Raw genomic sequence first — 22,661 nt, 5'->3', positions numbered from 1 at the left:
AACCAAACTATAAGCAAACTAATTCGGCTATAAATAGTGGGTTCCGATTGATTACTGATGCGGTTGGTCTGGGTCTAGCTCCTATTGGACTATAACGAAACACTGTGAACGGTCATATATAATCTATCTAGGTTTGGTACCGGATCATTTACTAACCGGTGGGTTCAGTATCGAACTTTAACCTATTAGATCCGGTTGGACCAATCGGACCAGCTATTGATATGAAATTAGGTTTGCAGCAATTACTCGTGGTGGGAGATTATCGTGGAATCTTAGGGGTAATTTTGGAAGTGAGACAGATGGAAGGAGGTGGACCACTTCCTGCGTTTTACATTACCTTTTCAGTGATTTATGACTGGGACTCCTCTTTTGATGGTTAAGAATAGGCCTCTTTTGATGGCTAAGAATAAGCCTATGATTAAAAATTCATGCCTTATCACACCCACACAGGAGAAAGCTAAGTTAGTGTTGTTGTCTCCCACACGCAAGTACCAGTTAAAAGAAAGCACATCTAGAGAATGCCTGGCATAACACACGTCAACAAAGGGCTAATGGGAGGGCTCACCAGTTGTGGCATAACACACGTCAAAGGGTTAGAACATCTGGCTCAGGATAACATCTTCAATGCCTTACAGGGTGATAGCGTTTTTCTCCCACCCACAAGTACCAGTTCAAAGCAAAAGAACGCTTTCCTGCTGACATACAGGCCAATGGAAAGGCTCACAGAAACATCTTCTTTCCTCACCTTATTTGTCTGGACTCTGGACTCTGGACTCTGGATGTTTCCTGCGCCAGCAGAATAGCGTGTTTTCTCCCCAGTTAAAAATTTCACTTTTCCTATAAGGGGTGTGATCAATGTAAAGAACAATGGGCCCTACATTGACTTTCTCTCTCCTCCATTAATATTTGGGCTGTAATAGTAAGTTTATTTTCATTGGAAGGGTTGTGATTAATAGATTCATATCCTCACCCGTCGAGGGTCGGTGGCTGTGTTTTCTCCCCAGTTAAAAATTTCACTTTTCCTATAAGGGGTGTGATCAATGTAAAGAACAATGGGCCCTACATTGACTTTCTCTCTCCTCCATTAATATTTGGGCTGTAATAGTAAGTTTATTTTCATTGGATGGGGTGTGATTAATAGATTCATATCCTCACCCGTCGGGGGTCGGTGGCTGGAGAGGGCCCAACAGGACACAATGGGAGAGAGAGAGAGAGAGAGAGAGAGAGAGAGAGAGAGAGGGCTTCACTCTGAAAATAAAGAGAGATTTGACACAAAATACTTGTGCTACAAGATTAGAAGCACAAAAACTTTCCCCAGTGAGATCCAGATAAACATAATGGGGAAGGAAGAGCATGCTAGATCTGCAGCAAATGTTTCATTTTCAATAGCAAGATCATTTTATAAAAATCTTCCATGAGCTACAAGCATCTGTACACACTACACACTAAACAATGATTTGGGTTCTTCATTGTAACACCTATAATACACAACAATCCTCTGCAAAATCTACAATAAAAGAGTAACCCAAGAGCCAATAATATTCCGCTTTCACTGCTCATCATCCACCCTTTCCCTTTTCGTCCAATCTCATGCAGGCAAAGCTCGAAAATGGGAAAGAAAAAAAATGTAATTACCATCCTCCACTGCTACAATTACTTCCGGTTGTTCCTTCTGTTATCAAACCTGAGTTCCGGATTGTCACTTCTATCAGTGTCAGAATTCTCTTTCTGGGAATCAACCTCCATGGTACCCCCTTGACTCCTTCGGTGTCTCCTATCCTGAGAATTTCAAAACAAAGCTCTCAATCAGGATCACAAAATGGAAGTATAATTCATGACTCTGACTAATATACCTGGCCTTTTCTTAGGGTGTGGAGCCAAAAGAAGAGCCAATGGAGCTTGTATTGGTTGGATAAAAGAGGTAACAGACTCATTTCAGGTTGGATATGAGCTCCCCAGAGAGGTAGAAGGGCAGAAATGTAGAATCAATTCAGAATAGCAAAGACAAAATATCAATACGTATCTGAATCCTAGATATCTAAATAAATGCAAATATTGATACATTTCTGCTATAGGCTACAGGCTTGCTTTAAGAGTTGGGCTTTCATCAAGTATAAAATTTGACAAGTTGTGCACCATAATAGGTTCTTTTAAAATTGCACTAATTTGTACGTGGATCAAGAAATAGACAAATGTTTCAAAATAAAAAGGGATCAACTCACCTCTTTTTCTGAAAATGATGTTGGTAAGGATAAAAATGCAAACAATTCTATCATAGTGAAAGCACTGCTATATTCTATGTTTAAGGAATCTGAAATATCATATCGCATACCTCTCGAGGTATAGGATATTCCTCCGACTCAAGCATGCGAACAACTTGGCTCATCTTTGGTCTCTTGTCTGAGTCCGGATCAACACACCTCAAAGCAGTCAAAAGGGCTCTTTTGAGGGCCCTAGTTGATGGCTTTGTCTCAATATTTGGATCCACAACTTCTTCAGAGCGCCTACTGCCAACCATCATCTTGAGCCAGTCAACCAGATTCACCTGAAAGCCATCAAATCACATATGAAGAGATTGAAACATCTACATTCATGAAATGTTTAAAATATATCTATCAAATAAAAGTGAAAGCCTCAAGGGAGGAAGAGGGGGGGTGGGGGACCAACGAAATGGCTGCCATAGTTTGGGCCAAGAAATTATGCAAGGCTCAAGTCTCCAAATTAAGCTTGCATTTTTCCAAAGAACTCTAAAAACCACAACATGCTACAACTTGTCCATAAGGGTTCAGGGTACAGGGTTGGTTAATATGCTCATCAATTGAGAACAAACCTGTTTCCCACAAAGATACTTTGGGACATATATATTACCTTAAGAATTTATCAACAAAAAAAATAAAAAAATCGAGCAGGAGTGCTAAGTCAGAGCTTTTTCATCAAGAAAAGAAAGGTCAAGCAAGTTCAATCAGTTCTTAGGGTTTGCAGTAATGACACATGGGTAAAGGATAAAGCATAGGTTCCATTTGGTTCCCCAGCAAGAGTAGTGATTTGGGTTCCCATATGTGGGGGAAAGTGAAGTGAAGGAATGTGAGTAGAGCTTCCCTGTCATATTTGGTTGGCTATGCAATCTTGGCCACAAATACACCCTCAAATAAATAAAATGAACTGAAATAATAAAAAAGGAACTCTATCTCCTCATTTCCTCATAATTAGGCTCACAAACTTCGAGAATTGACCATATGAAGTTCTAGCTGCCGATGAATTCTGTTCTGTATTTCAAACAGCCAAAATCTCTGATTTGTTTTGGCTTCTTGCTTCAACAACTACTGACCTCTCTCTCTCTCTCTCCAACAACAAGATCTCATACAACTCCTTAACATTACTCAAATCTTCCAGACTGAAGAGAAACACAATCATATTAATTAACAGAAGTGGCAGTGATGGATTATTTCCTTTGGTTTCTCCAGCAAAAGAGAGTCTGGAAATCCAACATGCAGATTGTTTTCTCCCAGCAAAGACAGTCTCATCAGTTCCCAGCAAGGGAAGTTCTTTCGGCCAATAGATGCAAAGGTTTAATCAGTGGAACACTTCCCCTGGGATTTGGTTGGATTTTGTGATAGTGGAAGAGTAAAGGTGTGGACAAGGACAGGCTCAGCACCCAACCACCCAATAAATACATGCCACAGATTACCACAACAAAGGAAAGTTGTCGGGCTTCGCCATGTTTTATTTTACTTTCCCTCACTTACCCAACATAAAGACACAACCTCTATTCTGAAGACAGCATGAATGTATGCTGATTTGAGCATTAGCTATAGGGTAATCAGAAGGAAGCAAGATAATATAAACCATCTATTGCTTGTGGATGTTCAGAAAGTACACCAATGGGTCCAGAGCAACTAAGAGTGGATCAGGTTAGAGATTGATCAATTTGGACTTACAAAATATTTCATAAGATAACTGAACTTGCAAGAATTTTTCAAAGATTTTCAAAATCAAAATTCTCAAGAAATTGAGATGTTTCATGGATATTCCATAAATCCCAATAGAAGAAATATGCACATACGGATGCTAAATAACAAAATCCCATAAAACAATCCTCAAAACCTTTCAGCATACCTCATGGGCAGGGCGACCATAGTCGACAGGATCTCTTCCTGTAATTGCTTCCAACAGCAAAACCCCAAAGCTGTAAATGTCACTCTTTTCATTCAACAGACCCGTATTTGCATATTCTGGAGCCACATATCTAGACAATTAAAGAAAAATATATACATGAGAGAGAGAGAGAATTGTTCCTCTACTCATGGCATTCACAACTTCTTAATTGAATTTTAAATACATTGACATTCAAATAAATAATTTCTGAAGAAAAATCGTAGAGCGAACAAGCTGATGATCATAACATATCCACCAAATGTAGATTGTAAATTAATTACCCAAAGGTCCCCATAACTCGTGTTGTGATATGACTTTTGCCAGCACCTAGCAGCTTAGCCAGCCCAAAATCAGATACCTTGGCATTGAAGTCATCATCAATCAATATGTTACTGGACTTGATGTCCCGATGCACCACTTTTGGCTCAATAGCTTCATGTAAGTAAGCAAGCCTGTAGCAAATATCAAATGCTATTAAAAAATGAATCAAAATGGATGCGAAAAATAAATCCACAAATCCAGACATGGATGATAACTTACGCCTTAGCGGTGCCAAGGAGAACCTTCATGCGGGCTTCCCAAGTAAGATATCCATGCTGACGCATAGCTCCATGAAGCCATTGCTCTAAGTTCCCATTGTTGACATACTCATAAACCAACAACCTACACAATTTTAATACAAAATAACCAGAAGCATTCAGAACACATATTCATAAACCAACAACCTATGCAATTTTAATAAAAGTAACCATAACCATTCCCAGACCAAACACTCAAACACACATTACTGTAGGTGAATGGTGGTGTTCTCTCACATGAGCAGTACGTCAGTACAAGTAGTTCTAGGTAGTTAATTCCAGAAAAGCTAAAGTAAAATAAGTACATGGTTCGTTCTCCTACGGTATTAAGTAAACTCATCCACAACATCTGTACTGATTTTTTTTATTTAAAGAAATTATGTTCATGGAGAGGTCGGGAAACAACCTCTCTGCGAAGCATGGGTAAGGCTGCATACATTATGACCCTCACCAGACCCGCATTATCGAGAGCCTTGAGCACGGGTACGCCCTTTTTGATGTTCCATTACAATAGTACATTCAAAAGCTTCCAGATCCATGCAGTTTGGAAAAGGGTTTTGGAGACAATAGCATTTCATGGATATAAAAGAATATCCTTGCTACCATACAACATTACATACACGTGCATACATGTGTGTCAAGTTTGGGGGATGGAAAGACAGATCAATAAGCATACTATGCATGCTAGCCATGTTCCTCAAAAGCACAGAAAAGGGATCATACCTGTGAGTCCCTTCAACACAGTACCCCAGTAGCCGAACTAAATTTTTGTGACGCACATGGCCTATAGCTTCCACCTCCACTCTAAATTCCTTCTCTGCTTGGCCTCTATAGGAAAGGATCCAAAAAGTTACGTAAGTATACGGAAAATGAAATAAGAAATAAAGAGCTCAATGCAACTGGGAATACAACAATATTTTTGAACTTACAGATTGTTGAGAAGTTTCTTCACTGCCACTGGAGTCTCATTGATCAGGCAGCCCTGGTAGACAACTCCATAACCACCCTCACCAAGGACATTTTCCTTTGAAAATCTGTTTGTGGCAAGCTCGAGATCCCTCAATGTAAACCAGTGGCCCCAACCAAGGTGCGAGAATTCAGGCAGGCCACTTAGAGGTGACGGAGCAGTTATGGGATATGAAGAAGATGGCCTGTGGACAGCATACGATCCAGAATTCCCTTCTTCTCCAGATTGAGAACCAGCACCGTCTTTCTCAAGGTGGTGAAATGAATCGGATCGACTGTTGTTATCTCCATTCTTTGTTTTTCCCGCACCCAAATGGACCAAAACTTTATCTGACTCTTTATCACTAGATTTATCATGAACGGTGAGGATGATCCCATCATTATTTGATATTTGGTCCATCTTCACCTCTTTGATTTCCTTTGAAACAGCTGGGATTCGGCTGAAGGGGAACTTATCGATGGACCTCCTCGATTTCCTCCATGAAGTAAGACAAAAGGAGAGCACAGAGAGAATGATAACAATAAACACGCCCACAGCTATCCCAATTAAAACCCAAACCTTAAGTTCAAATATATCCGTTTTCTTGGATAGTTCAGCATTAAGATTCACCATTTTTCCACCTCACCGACGTCAAGGCCTACAAGACGGAATGCAAGAAGAGTGACATTGTATTCCAATTTCCAAATATGCCAAAACTATTTTTTTTTTCTGACAAATGTTTCATTTTTAGATCTTCCTTTTTATTACTACTAGGACTGGCCTGAGCTTCCATTCTTTTCCTATTGACGCAAGAAGAGCCAAGAGGTTAAGAAGGAGAACAAAAATTGACATATATAGACCTCATGCGTAAACCAAAATAGGGCATTTGGGGTTTGGGTTGAGAGGATAAATAGATCATTAGCAATCTCGAAGAAAAGGATCAGTATAAGGGAACAGAATTTGACAAATTCTGTTTCCTTGTACCTAGTTTCAAGACAACCGGAAACAAACTCAAAAAATGAATCAAGAGCATAATATAAACTAACAAAAGCATAGACATTCTGTTCTTCAAATTCTTTTCCTGAATAAACGAGCCAAAACAACCCATTTCCAATAACCAGTCATGCAATATCTTCCCAAAACAAAAACTAAAAGTCTAATTAAACTAAAGTGAGGTGGAGATGATAAATCTTTTCAACAGATTGTCACTTTCGTACCTGCGATGGGTTTCACAAGATCATGCTCCAGAGCCCAGATCTCTGAGCTCTCTTCCCCACACCTAGTCCCGCAGGAAAATAAATGAACCTAAACGCCGGATCTCTGATCAAATTAACGCGCAGACCCATGTTGAAAAAAGCCAAAAGCAGGTCCAAATCAACTTCATTGTGAAGAACAACAAATAAACATGCAGTTGGTTGGGTATCGCCTCTGGGTTTTCTGTGTTGGGTAGTAATGTGTCTTTGAATCCAAGCTCAGAGGGAGCTTTCTGACACCACACCTGCCCCTACCAGAAAACCCTAACCCTGACGCCAGATGTCAACAATAATACTCTACTGTTGCTGAAGGTGGGATTTGCAGGAATCACCAGGTCATGGTATTCAGGGTTTGGAGGGGGGAGGGGTTGGGTCACTTGGGTGTGGATTATAGGAAGGGATGGAGTTATCAGTGGTTGGTGATTTGAGAGATGCTTTACAAACAGTAAAAGAGAAGCATTAAAATTGGAAGGTTTCCTGTGCTTTTCCTCGATTTGTTTAGATGGCACACTTTCGATGAAGACTGGTAATCAGAAATTTAATTTAAAAAAAGCCAAAAGGGTACACATTACTTGAAAGAATTGGAAAAAATAAACCTTTTTCTTTTTTTGTAAGTTTTTTACAAATTAAACAGTCGACCTTTTGCTGGTCAAACATCAAAGACAAACATTGATGATGATGGCTATTAGAGTGAAGGTAATCAATGTGGTGTTATTACTGTAATTTAATCTGAAAATCTCTAATCCAATCTACTATGATAGAAACAGTTTATGTAAAATTCTTTTGAATTGGAATTTGGATCCTGCCAGATTTTCCTAAACTACTGCCATGATAAATAATAATAATAATAATAATATACTTACCTCGTGTTTGGACTTTGAAGGATTAATAAAAATAAAATAAAAACAATTTTAAAAGTTAGATTATTTTGTTAAACATGGGTTTTGAGAGGGTTGACTTTCCTAATCTTCCCATTCAAGAACCTGCTAAAGTGGGACTTGCATCATGTGTAATTATTTTGCAGAGAGGGTCCATCCTAATAACCTAATATCAAGTTTTCAAATTAACAAGTTTCCCCACCCAATATGCTGCCAAAGTGGTACTTGCATCATGTGTAATAATTTTTCAGAGGGTCCATCATGTTAAGCTAATCTCAAGTTTACAAATTACTAGGGTGGAGAGAGTTTTCTTTCACCCAAGCCCCAAGGTGAAGGAAATACCCACCAAACTACCATGCTTCTTGCCCAATTCAAGTCAGCTAAGTTTTTTTTCTCAACTAAATAAGTTGAGGCTATATGGATCTTTTTTCTTTAATCATATCTATTAAAAAAAAAAATTATTCTTTTTTCTAATATTAAAAAAATCTTATTTGTTATAAATAGTATTTTATACATGTCTTTCCTTTGTACTTCTTTTGTAGCCATTTTAGGTTTATCCCTAGATTTTTTAGCTCTTTTCAATCTCAATAAAATCACTTCTATATTCAAGATAGGGATTTAAATCTCAAGAATCGGTCTTAGTTGATATCAATTTGGATAATGTATTGACTTGGATCGGTCAATTTTACCATTATTTTTCATTAAAAAAATGTTTTTATTTTTTATTTTTTATGATTTTACCCCTTTTCCAATACCAAAACCTTGGTCTCACAGCCACGATTTTAAGTATTGGTATTGGATCGGCTGAGACTGACCCCAATAACTGGCCAATTTGGGATCGAGTAAGGTATCAGGGGTAAAATTGTCAATAAAATCTAATATTTATGAAAAATAAGGGTAATATTGATCGATCCAGATTCCATATCGATATACAAATTCTGAATTGACATCGTATCAATATCAGTACCGATAACTAAGACCCTCTTTGGTATCATTTTTCTTTTTGACTTTGGTTTTGGCTACAGTTGGCATCATTTATGGGTCTTTTTTTTTTTTTTTTTTTAAATGATAAAATACAAAATCCAAAAAGAGATCAAGAGTCATTTATGTGTTTTGGCTAAAATTGATTTTCATTTATTTTTGCGCTGAACTTTAATGAGCACGTGCTTAAAGTCCCAAGATGAAGGGATAAAGTAGTCATTTTCTTTGTAATTATAAATCTAAGCTTATTGTCCCATTTTCTTCAGTTCAAAGTGGAAAAAGAGAGTTATAAAGCAGATGTGTGAAGGAAATCTCTTCACCCACTCCTTCAAAAAACCATTTTACACATAGAGATACTAAACTATTTCTCACAAAAAACTAATTTTGTCAAATAATTACCAAACCATTTTTATGTTTTGATAAAAAATGGTTTTCATTAATGACTTGTTAATTAGGTAAAAATCAAAAAGAAAAATGATACCAAAGAGGGCCTAAATCCTTGCTCATAACCATTATTCAAGGAAGCAGAATCAACAACTGAATCAACTTCCACCAATTTCAATTCCGGCAGTATCGATTTGAATCTAGTAAAGAAAATGCCCATTTTTTTAAATAGAGATAGTCAATTCCGATTTAACCGAACTCAACGATCCAATTCACATTCTTAGAACCATCCTCACAGCCATATATGAACATAGGATCTAAGAATAAAATAAAAAATAAAAAATGCTAGGATATAGTAAATAAGAATTTTCCTTACATTCTATTACACATCACCGAGTCACCTACCATGGTTTCTTATATCTCCACTTACTCATTTGGCCATTTTTTTTAGAGCAATGATCAACTCCTCCTTTGGCCTTTATAGTTATGAAGCATTTATTCTATAGTCCAAACGTGAATAACATTGAGAATATTCCAATCACCCACCCAAAAAATGAAAAAACCAAATCAATAAGCATCACAACTAATAAACAAGTGAACAGGTAATTGAAAATTAAGTGTGTGTGTGCTAAGCATGAGCCGCGGCCATGAAAGTTGGCTTTATTTTTTAATAAGACATAAAGACAACTTGTCATTCAAAACATGAAACATAGAGAGGTGCTCATAAACAATGAGACATTGTAACAAACTCCAAGTTGGGGGGAGAGAATAAAACTAGTGGGAATTTAGAAAGGGCTGCTTCAATCTTTAAAATCTAATGTGACCGAGTAGAAAAGAGAGCACCTTCAACCGACAACTTCGTTGCCTACTCTTCCTGCTAGGCCAAGATGTGTTAAACGGAACCTTCTTGAAAGGGAAGGATTGAGATCTTTCTTATAGAAGACGAGAAGGTTTGGTTACAGAATCAGTTTAACATGATTTACAGTCCGCCCAAGTGGGAGAATAGACTATACTTACATTGAGAAATGAGCGTTCAAAGTCAAGAGTTTCTAGTGACCGAGAGGGCAGATTGGTCTTCAAACTGATCTAAGTATCTAACCCTGCTTCAGCTTGGTTTTGTTCCATTAAAACAAGAAATTTAGAAACCAGTAGGAAGTAGCCATAGGTTCATTCAACTGCCAACTACTATAAATAAACATTGTAACATTCATATGAAAGAACCCCTTAATCAAATGGATCTAACACTGGACATGAGTTAATGACGAGACTCAATATTTTAGGAGTCTAATTATAACATCAAATCACCTTAGATGTAGAGATTTAGATTTGGATTTGATTTCTTTTATTATTCCATTTTCTAATCATCATCCAATTCATATGTCTATACTTCTTCCCTTTTTTAATTTTTATTTTTTGCATTTGCATCAATAATGTTGGAAGTTTTGGCAAAGGAAGCCGCAGAAGAAGCTCATTGTCTCCCAACAGGCCACCATCTCTTATATACTATTAAGTGTCTATATTAACAATCAGAAGTGATTTTTCTATGTGCATTGTGCCCCTAACCAATGCCACTGGTTGTTGTTCATTGTTTTAGTCTTAAAACCATGCTTGATGAACTAAGAAAACAAACTGTGAAGGTTGGAACTTGGAACAGATACCTTCCTGAGTCGTAGGGAATATGCTTTCTGAGTCATGACTTAGTTTTTTTTTTTTCCTGATAGTTATAAAATGACTGGAGGCCATCTCTTTTGGTTGATCTCTCTTGCTTTGGGCACTGAAACTTGAGCAGGGGATGGTGTTTAGTTGATCTTTAAAGGAAGCTCATGGATTATGTTATTTTTCTCCTCTTTTTCCCCTTAATAAATTTGAATAGAGGGCCAGGTAAACATCTATTAATTTACTCTCATAGTACTATAATCTGATTCAGATTTGTTTTTCCATTTCAAAAGGTAAAAAATATAAAACATTCATGTAGGATTTAAACCCCCGTTTCAAAAATTTAAATGAGATTGGTCGAATAGGCTGTGATCGATTCTGATTCTAGATGTTCTGGAGCAGCCAGTTCTAGGATTTTTGGGATCAGATCACTGGGTTTTAGATTTGAGGGGGCAATTCTAAAGTTTTTGGGATGGTTTCTAATCCAATCCGAATCAAAATTGACAGAAGCTAATTCGACCCTGATTCCAAGTTTAAAATCCTTGGCTTAAACCCCAAGAGAACCATTGAGAAAATATACCTCAGGTTTTACCCTTTATGTGGTGTTCGGCAAGAAACTTCTTTAGCATTCCCTTTCTTTCTTGAGACAGCATCATCATTAGGGATCCACAGAGAATTTTTGAAGGCTCATTCAGTTAAGGATCTATTATTGATGATTATCCAGACCCCTTAGATTAATGAAAAATCATGGTTGATCTCCACAGGAACACTTCTATTCTATGCCAAATGGCATAAAGAAACCAGATGGTTTGCACACAAAATGTTCGAATCCTGGACCAATTATCTACCAGAACATGATATATTGCTGCAAAAATCAATTGGGCCGTGTTATTATCTGATGGCTATGTTGACTAACACATTAGCTTTCTTCATTGCTGATGTTAGTTATTTCTCAACTGGTTCTTCAAGCTTGTGTGCAATTACTGTATAGACATCATCTTCCAAAAGCTATGCAAGGACTAGATATGGAGAGCGTATCAAAGTTTTAAGATTGTGCGACTAAACTTTATATGTTGCTAATATACTAGAGGTGCAGAAAAATCTGCCACTCGACTTCATATGATTTTTCCTATTTTCGCTCTAGTTGCTTAGAGATACTTGGGTGGCATACCTACTTATCCTCTCATGTAATGGCTTACCCTTCTACCCCTGTATGTCCATGCAAACTCCTAATAGTTCCCCCCATGTAATGCCTTATCTTTCAGCCCATGTATGCCCATATAAACTCTCAAAAGTTCATGCAACTTCGGGGTAGACCTAAAATTTTCAATGCTTTATTTAACCTATTGACAAAATCTATTTGGGCGGAAACTTGACATCGGTACTTGGGGTCTACATGTCCACCAAATGTCAGCGCCCTGTCTGGCTTACCACATGACACAAGCAACTTCATTCCATAGACACAAGTAGATCATTTAAGCTAAAGCAACTTTTTTCTACTATTGTCCTTTTGAAAGTCCTTGATCTTCCAACAACTACAAGGGGATACCCAAACAAGGGCCTAGACCAACTAATAGGTTCCAACACGCCAAAATCTCCACATTATCAAATGATTACAACTCATTAACTGATCATCTTGCAGCTTTTGGTTGTAGCTCTGGCCAGTTTTGCCGTATGTGACTCATCCCCTCCATCTTTTTGTTAATAGTTTCTTGGCAGCTGATAGTCAGTTGCAATTCCTTGTTTTGTAAGACAATCTTATATTAATTAAGATTTGATTTCATTAAAAAAAGATATTATAACAACTCTTTCAATAACCTATTTTCAAAGCCTTCAATAAAAAATGTTTCCTCACCATTCAAAATTCACAGCAAAATGGAAAATAAAACATCATTATAAGTTTGTATAGATAATCCAGGTGAATTTTCCAGGTCGGAGGATCTCCGTGGCTTCAGCTCAAATTCTCTATTATTTTAGAGATGGCTGAGATTGTCCCAAAGGCAGATGATACAACGCCTACTATGATAATCAAAATGCACAATAATACCTACACAGGGAAATAAAGAAGTATTAATGATCAACCACCACTAGAAGAAAATTTTAGAATGGTTAAGTTGGAAAGAAAAAAAATCGGAGAAAGTGTGGCTAAGGCTTATCCCAATATAGTTTTGTAAGATGGAGACCACAAATGGGAATTAAAAGCCGATCTACACCCTAATCTGGATGGAAGGGGGAGGCACTAACTGTCTATGTGTGATCGGGTCACAATGTGCAACAAGTAATCAATTTAAAAATGTTACGATAATTTTGGTCCTATGTGACCTTTGAATATTTTTGTTAAGTGTGAAATTGAGGTATACTGTATACATAGAACTTGATATAGCACCCAGGAAAAAAAAAGATAAAAATGATAATGTGTTTATTTTAGGCTGTGTTTAGTATGTATTCCAAGAAATCATACCAAATGCAACCTTAGCTTTCCACCCATGATCTTAAAGATCTAGACCCACTATTTACATAATGTATAATTATCATCTCACCTAATCAATCTCAGCATTTTGTGAGCCCCAAGCACCCCACCCCTTAAAGATTTTGACTCTAAATCGTGGTTAAAGAGAATGAACTATACAACTTATCAAAAAGAATGAATGAACTATACAAGAATACTTTGGAAGCATTTGGAATCATTAGTTGACATTTTGAATTTAAGGTTGTGTTTGATATGATTTTTGGAATGCATCTTCGACTTAGAATGCATATCAAATGCAATAAAGAAGTTGCTTTTCCAAATGTAATGCTAAAGCAAACTTAAAAATGATATTCATAGGATTTCCAACCAGCCTCAAGCAATAAGTTCCACAGTTTAATTCTAAAAGACAAGGTAACAAAAACACTTCATTCAAATGGGTAGCTTGTCTACCAATAAAAGCATCTTAAATTTCATAACCATGCAACAAAAATGGAAAAGAGACTTAAGTGTCAACATTCGCTATTGCTATCCTATTTGAATCAGCACACTGAGTTTTCCTTCAGCCACAACTTTTGAATGGTGTTAAGAGGGTATTGTGCAACAATTGGGGGGGGGGGATTATAATTTTGACCATTCGTAAATAAGGGCAGAAATTTAAGACCAACAACGGCTGTACGACTTCTTTACCGTAGGGTGAAGAAGAATTTCCCTATAAAATATAGGGGGAACATCTCTAATTGGAAATTTTTTAACTAAGCATAAAAGAATAAACTGGACTAGAATGACTTATGGGAGGATGAAATTTCCATCCTTCCATTCGAAACGATAAACACATGGGAGACATAAATGAAAAAGCCACCAGCTTTTAAAGGCTTTGTACTTGATTTAGTCTTAATTTAAAAAGTATATCCAGTTAAATTTATATACAAGCCACACTTGTCATTTCATCCATGGGTGATAGAATAATTTCCTTTCTTATAGTGCATCTCCAACAATATAATAATTCAAAATAGTGCAATTTCATACGAAACAAATAACCAATAGTAAGCAACCATTGTTTAAAGGGATTTTCTTATTGGCATTAATAGATTTATAACCTTATTTTCCCCCCTTATTTTGATTCCCAAAAGTTATTTAATAAAATATTTACTATAGGGTAAAAAAGGAGTTTTTAAAAGTTAAAACTCAATTAATGCAGTTCCAATATTGTGAAATCATCAATATACCGTCATTGAAAAAAAAAATTAAATGCTTTTGGGAATAAGATAAGGGGAATTAAATAAAGGTGTCAAATTCTAAATACACCAACAGAGGTGTCACTTAGACATTCCCCTGTATAAATAATCTAAAATCCAAATGCATACCCTTTCATGAAACGTTTCAATTGCATTCACAAAACTAAATACACTTCCTCTACACAAGCTGATTATGAAATGAGTAATCATCAAATGTATAAGTTCTATTATACTCTTCTTTAGATATGTGATATGGAATTTCACAGTATGTAGAAACAATATATGACCATCAATCCATATGATCATTTTTCTTCAATACATGATCTCATTGACAGAATGATGACAATAATCAATGGAAAAAAAATATATGTTTGAAAAATCATTAGGTTTGTCGTCAATCTAGTTCCATGTGTAAAAACCTATGGTAGGCATTATGATGCATCTATAAAATGACCATGAAAATAGTATAGAACATTATATTAATCTGTTGAAAGAATAGATGCTAAAGCATATCAGTCACAACCGTGATGGACACCATCTCATTGTGTTTGTTATGGTTATGACCAATATGCTTTAGCATATATTACTTCAACTTAAAAATATAAAGTTCTGTACTATTTCTTTAGTAATTCTTATGGATTCATACTGACATTAGGTTCTAACACATGAAAACAAATTGACAAAGCAAATGATTCTTCAAATATATATATATAGATATCATTGCCACAGAGATCGAGGACAGTCATACGTTTTATCTACAAATGGAAATACTGAAAAATGCATACAACAAATTTCCAATAAGAGATTAGAAACATATACACCTAATTATTATCTATTTGCAAATAAACTTGTGGAGATGAGGGGGTATCAAGTATTTATGAGTGTAACTAAAATTTTCCTTGAAAAGATGTGCATTTGGATTTTAGAAGATTTCACATTGTCCTTTATTATTGACAATCTATTTTGTGTAAAAGCTGTACTATTTCTTATATCACATGTTAGAGAATGTCCTTAAGAAGTAATTTTGTAATGGAGACATCAGAATACTCAAAGGAATTGAGAAAATAGCCCCCTTAATGAGTAAGGAGGAGCGTCAATAAATGCATGATCCTTCATATCAGTCCACACATCAGATTATTTTGCATCTTGAAACGGACCATGACTTCTTAACTGAAGAAACATAGTTTCAAAATTCTTCTTTGCCGCTTGCATCAATTTGTTCCTCAATTTATAATAACTAGGATTATAGTAATTTGGACTATAACTGGAAGCAGACCACATTATTCGAATAAAACTAAGAGTTTGAACAAAATCAAAGGCAACGTTATTCAAACTGAAAAAACTCTGTCAAGTCATCATCAACTCCATCTCCATTTTTCTGTTAAACATTTCACCTACAGATGGCTAGTGGAGACTTGAAAAATGACCTATAGAGATTCCATTGTCCTAAGGGTTAAGTGAAGAACCAACATTGCATGTAGTTTAAATTTCTCCAATCAGAGTTTTCTTATTATCCTTATCTAGTGCACAAAGTGCCTCAACTTGCACATCATGGGGCACATTGTAATATATTCCAACTTCATTTTGTTTTTGTAGTGCAAAAAAATCCAACATAATAATCCAAAATAGTACAACAATCTCTTACAACATAACAATCCTACATAATTTATTTTCTTATAATGTAACAATCTCCAACAACGTAACAATCCAAAACAGTGCAGTTTTCACACGCAAGAAATAATTAAGGGTAGACAACTATTTTATAAAGGGATTTTTCTTATTGACATCTCCTATGGTGTTGATAGATTTGAAACCTTATTTTTTACACCTTGCTTTGCTTCCCAAAAATGTATTTAATGTAGTATTTAATAGAGAGGTAAAAAAGTAGTTTTCAAAAGTTGAAACTAATTTCATATAGTTTCAATATGAAATGATAAATTTACCCTCATAAAAAAAACAACATTAAATGCTTTTAGGAATAAGATAAGGGGCAATTAAATGAAGGTGTCAAGTTCTAATTACACCAATAGAGATGTCATTTTGAGACTCGCTTGTATAAATCATCTAAAATCAATTGCACAAGTTCTCAAAAAACAATTCAGTTGCAATCACAAAGTTAAATATCCCCTTATCTTCATAAGTTGATTAGTAAATGGATAATCAGTGTATAAGATCTGATAATCTTGGAAGAGATTTTTGATATGTAATTTCTCACTATTTGCATATGTAGAAAGAATATATGATTATCCATCCATATGATTATTTTTTTTTTTCTAATGCAAAATCCAATTGATAGAAAATGACTATGACCAATAAAAGACTATACGTTTGAAAATCACTAGGTTTTTCAATCTGATCACATGTGTCATAACATAGAGCTGGTATAATGCATCTATGTGAATCAAAAGGGAAATAGTAAAGGACTTTATATAGTTATATTTCTTAGTTGAAGGAATTAATGTTGATAACTGTGACGGACACTATAAAATTTTCCCCTCATGTTGTTCATCACAATGATAACCGTTATGCTTTAGCATTCATTCCTTCAACTAAGAAATATAAGGTCTTCCATTATTTCTCTATTTTCATGGATGTATCATATTGACTCTATGTTCTAACACATGAAACCAAATTGATGAACCTAGTGATTTTTCAAATGTAGACTCTTTTATTGATCATAATCATTTTTCTGTCAATGAGATTGTACATTGAAAAAAGATTCCATCATAAGGATGAATAGTCATACATCCTTTCGACATATGCAAATACTGAAAATACATACAACAAATCTACCATAGAGATTAGGAGCATATATGCACCCTATGATTACCCATTTGCTATCCAACTTGTGGAGATGAAATTTAGCATTGGAGCCTAACTTAAATGTTTTCTTTAAGAGATGTGCATGTTGGATTTTATAAGATTTATACAATGGTTGTTTATTTTTTTTATTATCTGTTTAGTGTGAAAGTTGCACTACTTCTATTACATGTTGAAAATGTCTCCAAGAAAGAATCTCCAATCCAATCACCTCTCTAAGTAAAAAAAAAAAATTTATGAGGAACCATCAATTAAAAGATCTAACAGGCACTCGGTATCAATTTCCATAGCTGTCAGACTCTTATAAAATTCTATCTCATACCTCCTTGCAATATTTTAGTTGTTAAAGCATTGAAATATATACAACATGTGACAATACATTTAAAATAAAACTGTCACAATATGCTATATTAACAAAAAATTAGAGGAAGACAAAGGAGCTAGAACTTTGTTGTTATGGTTTACATGTGTAAAATTTAAGCATTTTTCAATATGACTATTTTACTGGTGAGTTTTAGATTCCCAATAAAATAAATATCATAAGTTAATTTAAATTTGGTGAGTAGATAGGATTGTACCTGCAATCGGGTTACTTTACCCCTTAGGATACTCAAAAAGCAAGCGCAAGGAAGTATCAAAGTCTATCAAAGAAAAAAGTATAAATTGATTATCTAACACAATTTCAATAATCATCGACTTACACAAAAGAATAATCCTGTAAAGAAACAAAAGAGAACTCACCACAAGCATGGTAAGCAAAGATCCAATCAGTGCCATCACGAGACCTGAAGATGATAATAAAGGTATTAATTGCAATTTGATGAAAGTATTCATTTGTTTCCAAAGTTTGACAACAAAAAAGTTAGCATGATTTTGAGCTCCTAGTCAGAGGGACAAACTTATCCTGTTCAAAATCTCAAATGGATGCCATGTTACTCACACATAGTGGCCAACAATGCTTGCAACAAGGTGCAGCTACAATTCACAAGTAAGTTATACAGTTTGGACAATAACTTAGCCACAAGGTACATATTTTGATTTTGCAATTTTATTGCAACATGGTAACCCCCCAAAAATTTTCAAATTGCCAAATAAAAACTAAAATAAAAGGGTTTTAGCCAAGCACAAGGGCATTGGAGAACTTCAACAGTATCCCCTACTTCAATATAAAACAGGCCCTTTAATGAAGGTACAACAATGAAGCGTTTTGTTTCCAATGTAGTATGATATTGACTTTCCGAAACTTTAATATGAGAAGAAACTGAAAGAAACTTACCAAAGAAAGGGATTGAGAGACCCACAAGCAATGTAGAGATCACCAAAGCTGTCCTTATGAGGATTGCGTACATGTGAGATTTACGATGGTTGGATGGTATCAGCTCTTCCAAACTCATAGCCACAGGGGTAATGGTTAATGCATACGTAAATCTCAGTCAAGGAAAAAAGAATATAAAACTGTTCTCTTTTTAGCATGTAAACAGAAGAGGAAATATTTCTTTCTGTTAAAATCTGGGAGAAATTTGACTTTGCCCAAATGTCACCTTTTAAAACTACTAGTATACATAATCTGATAATTTCAGAGAAAAGGATATTTAGTGAATGGGTTAACCACCTGCAAAGAATAAAATTTCCCAAAGAATATTAGTGCCCAAATTTCAAGATTAACAGTATAAAACACTTAACAATATATGAAACTTTCAAGTTTTAATCAAGATTTCCGCCTTAATCCTCAAAAATCTATGTGCTTGGTTACAACCTTGAACCTCAACAAATTTCATCTCTTTGATAAGTTTTCATCCCATATAATAAACTGGAGATGTTCAAAACATGGTGGAATGTAGTCACAATTGCCAGTCAAATCATCAATCGATCTACTTCAACTGATTGTCAATACACTGCGATTCTTTTCCTAAAAAGTAAACCAGGCAAATCAAGTTTTTGGACTTATTTAGCACAGATAAGGACATGACACAGATCTATTAATATGATTAGTATAGTTAATGAGTTAAACAAACTTTCTCCATTGACACAGATCAAGTTTATGAAAGTGGCAAATCAACATTGTTAACCTGAGAAATGCTAAAGAAATTACTGCTAATTGACTGGCTCTTGACCCACCACCATTAAGGATTGAAGCAGTCCTATGGCCTTTCTATGAGTTCTCTTAGTCGAAATGCAGTGTGAACAGTTGGCGGTTTCTAGATGAGGGTGGTCTCTATAGCATTATTCTTGTTGTCTAGCCTGATGGACCTCCTAAACTTAATGAATCAAAATCATGAACTAAGTGAATGATGCTGATTGACTCTGTACCTGGATACAGTAGCCAATTTATGAATCGTGAATTATGGATGGGCTACACCTTGGATTAAACAACGAGCATGAGAAATTCGAGCTGAACACAAGACCATGAATGAATCACCCCCCTCCAAACCCAAAGAAATAAAGATCAGATTGTTTTTACCCTTTGTCACATGTTTGGTACCTTGGCTACAACCCAATCTCTGGGTCAAAATTTTAGTATGGGCAAGGTAAAGCAAAAATTTTCTTTTCATGCACTATAAGTACAGTTGACTTCCAAATTTTTTTATAATGTTCTTCAATTGTCCATTCAAAAAAATAAAATCAAATTTCAGCAAGCCAAAAGTACTTTCCAAGACCAATGATATGTCACAAAATGAAGATTGTGTACCTAAACACTCTGCCCAGGGATCAGTGGAGAAATTACTCGAGCTCCATCAATGTTTCAGATGTAATGTATAACTCTTCAGATATTCATAAAAGAAAAGAGAAATTATACCAAGGAGATCAGGGGTATACCGTAGTCCAAACAGCAATCTTTGATGCAACTAAATCATGGGGCAAGTTAAGAGTGAATTGTGACTGTATCGACTCCCCAAACATTTTGTATCCCATCAAAGCAACTCCAGCATACAACAATGTACAGAGACCAAAGCTGCAAGTAATTTTGAAGAATTGCAAGGAATAAGGAGTGAAATTATAAACCAAAACTAATAAAATAGCCAAACTAGCAAGTCTTTCCCTATAAGGAATGGTTGGGTAAGTAAAGCAAATAACTGGTCAATATTTCCCCAGTTCTATGGCACAAATTGGGGTGATGATGCAGTTCATGAGATAAAACAGGGGGCATCAGTTGTGGTATGGAAACACAAATTAAATAAAGAATGATTTTCTAATTTCAAACTTCAATTTACATGGAATGGTTGAAAGCAGCAAGCTTACGTTGTTAGGAGAACAGAAGGAAATTGGTTTGGTTTTGCCATTGAAGTATAAATATTTGGGAAGACAGCATGTCCTGAGTAGCAATAACCATAAAGGCCAATTGCAACTGGAAAGGTTGAGAGATTTAGCGTAGTCCCTTTGTTCTGAAAGCCAACTTGATCCACCAGTCCCACCCAGAACAAGCAGAGAGCAACCAATATAGAAGCAACGACTCCCCCAGCTGGAACGAGAGAACAAACATAATTAAATAGCATCCAAAGGCATTGAGCACAACTTTGATAACATTACTAAGAAAAGTTAACAGTGGTCCTTAAGCCTGAAATCAGGACATATTTTCATGTGCACAGTGAATTTGGAATCATGGGCACTTTGTAGGAGATTTGCTAGATCTATTCAGCATGATAGAATAATTTACTGTCATCTAGTTAACAGTGGTCCTTAAGCCTGAATCAGGACATATTTTCATGTGCACAGTGAATTTGGCATCATGGGCACTTCATAGGAGATTTGCTAGATCAATTCAGCATGATAGAATAATTTATTGTCATCTGAATTGTAAGCTTTTCTATGAAACAAATATGAAAACTTCTCAATTGTCCAAAGGAATGAAATAAATTTTGATTAGTTAACATAATCTAACTTTTTATTTTTTAGGGGGCAGGGGAGGGAAATCTATGAAACTCCTTGGTCATACCTATTAAATGTTGTTATGAGATCCTCTGTATTATGACAGATGCTTTTAATATAAGGATTATGTGCTTTTTTTAAATACATTTAATTACTTATGATTCCTTGCTGCTAGTACAAGAAGTAAGAGTTTTTAGAAGGCATCAGTTTGGAACTACTAGACTGGGGTGCCGAAGGTCAGACACATATAGGACATCAGATTGATCACCTGTCTAGAGATTTTCCTAAACAAAACTGGATTCAATAATACTTCCATTTATTCACTAAATACCCCATGTTGGTTACTCTAGTAAAATGAATCGTGTTTACTATAGAAGGGGAAAAATGAATATTTAGAATCTGCTTTTCGTCAAAGGAGAAGTTGTATGATTGTCCACAGTTAAAACATAAATTCCACAATTCCACCAGTACTCAAGATTGAAGAATAATTAATCTAATTGCTGGTGCCTTGTGAAAGCTAGTAAAGTACTTATACGCTGAAGCTCAGACTGTGGATCTTAACTACAATTGCGACTGACCTGAAATGTAACTGAGAACACTAAGGTCCCGAAGCCACACAGTAGGAAGAACAGCAAGGGTGGCCATCAATGCAAAAAGATGGTGGGAATCCAACATAACGCTACCTATGCTTATATGTGCATTTGGGAACAATGATGACAAGTTATCACTTTCCAAAATTATATACTCAACACAACAGGCCTGCAATGAAAACAATGTTATATAAATGAAAATTAGATTGGCGATGAAAGAATGCTAGAAATGGAAAAGTAAATTTAAAAAATTAATTGTTGACAGGAAGGGAGCATCACGTATGACACTGCTTCCTCCAGTACAATAGACGCAGCATAGATGCTATCGAACAAAACTGATCAATCACTCATATCAAGCTGAGTAGTACATGTCATTATCCATTGACATGTCATGGTTGATTAATAAATGCTCAAGTGATAAGCAGTATTTTCACATCCTATGACATTCTTACATTCTTGTGCAGTTGTAGATAATTTCTAAATCTAGATGTGGAGAAGTGATACAAACATCACGAGCCAACGTGATACCCGCTACCGGATTATAATTCCAATGCAAAGTGCTGGAGCACCTCAGAATGTGCTTTCTGAATAATTTTCCTAGTTATGAAGAATGAGAGACTTTTTATTGCAATTCCACAAACTTGAATCGAGAAACAAATATTGAGTTCAGTATACTCACATAGAGTTCCACGTAGAGAATTATCTGCACCCAAAATAACATAGGAGAGGAAAAGTGTGAGCCACTATCATCTTAATAGTACCCAATTTAAGAAAAAGAAAATTTTAGAAACAACACCTCCGCTAAAAAACAAACACCTGGTACACCACCACCAACCCCCCCCCCCCCC

The 22,661-nt window shown here is 35.6% G+C and overlaps 2 protein-coding genes across 2 annotated transcripts in view; both read right to left on the bottom strand.

Annotated features, from left to right (window-relative positions):
- Positions 1–1,374: 1,374 nt before the first annotated feature.
- Positions 1,375–7,454, bottom strand: LOC122061947 (probable receptor-like protein kinase At2g42960). The gene is made up of 8 exons (XM_042625539.1): positions 6,897–7,454; positions 5,663–6,337; positions 5,457–5,561; positions 4,696–4,818; positions 4,437–4,607; positions 4,117–4,246; positions 2,333–2,545; positions 1,375–1,779 (listed from the first exon to the last, which is right to left on the bottom strand). Exons 2-8 carry the CDS (start codon positions 6,310–6,312, stop codon positions 1,654–1,656), a joined length of 1,518 nt encoding a protein of 505 aa, XP_042481473.1. The 5' UTR covers positions 6,313–6,337; positions 6,897–7,454; the 3' UTR covers positions 1,375–1,653.
- A 5,138-nt stretch (positions 7,455–12,592) lies between these two features.
- LOC122061847 (amino acid transporter AVT1C-like) overlaps positions 12,593–22,661 on the bottom strand; it is a 19,070-nt gene continuing 9,001 nt past the window's right edge. The window contains exons 6-14 of the mRNA XM_042625349.1: positions 22,493–22,516; positions 21,802–21,982; positions 20,597–20,816; positions 20,174–20,309; positions 18,949–18,968; positions 18,633–18,778; positions 18,098–18,141; positions 17,935–17,997; positions 12,593–12,878 (exon numbers count right to left, since the gene is read on the bottom strand). Of these exons, the coding sequence (XP_042481283.1) occupies positions 12,783–12,878; positions 17,935–17,997; positions 18,098–18,141; positions 18,633–18,778; positions 18,949–18,968; positions 20,174–20,309; positions 20,597–20,816; positions 21,802–21,982; positions 22,493–22,516 (930 nt within the window). The 3' untranslated portion in view covers positions 12,593–12,782. The remainder of the gene's footprint in view (positions 12,879–17,934; positions 17,998–18,097; positions 18,142–18,632; positions 18,779–18,948; positions 18,969–20,173; positions 20,310–20,596; positions 20,817–21,801; positions 21,983–22,492; positions 22,517–22,661) is intronic.

This window comes from Macadamia integrifolia, chromosome 14, assembly GCF_013358625.1.
Source record: "Macadamia integrifolia cultivar HAES 741 chromosome 14, SCU_Mint_v3, whole genome shotgun sequence".
NCBI classification, from domain to species: Eukaryota; Viridiplantae; Streptophyta; class Magnoliopsida; order Proteales; family Proteaceae; genus Macadamia; species Macadamia integrifolia.
Note: the sequence above shows the minus strand (reverse complement) of the source record. Positions and strands in the feature narration are given on the sequence as shown.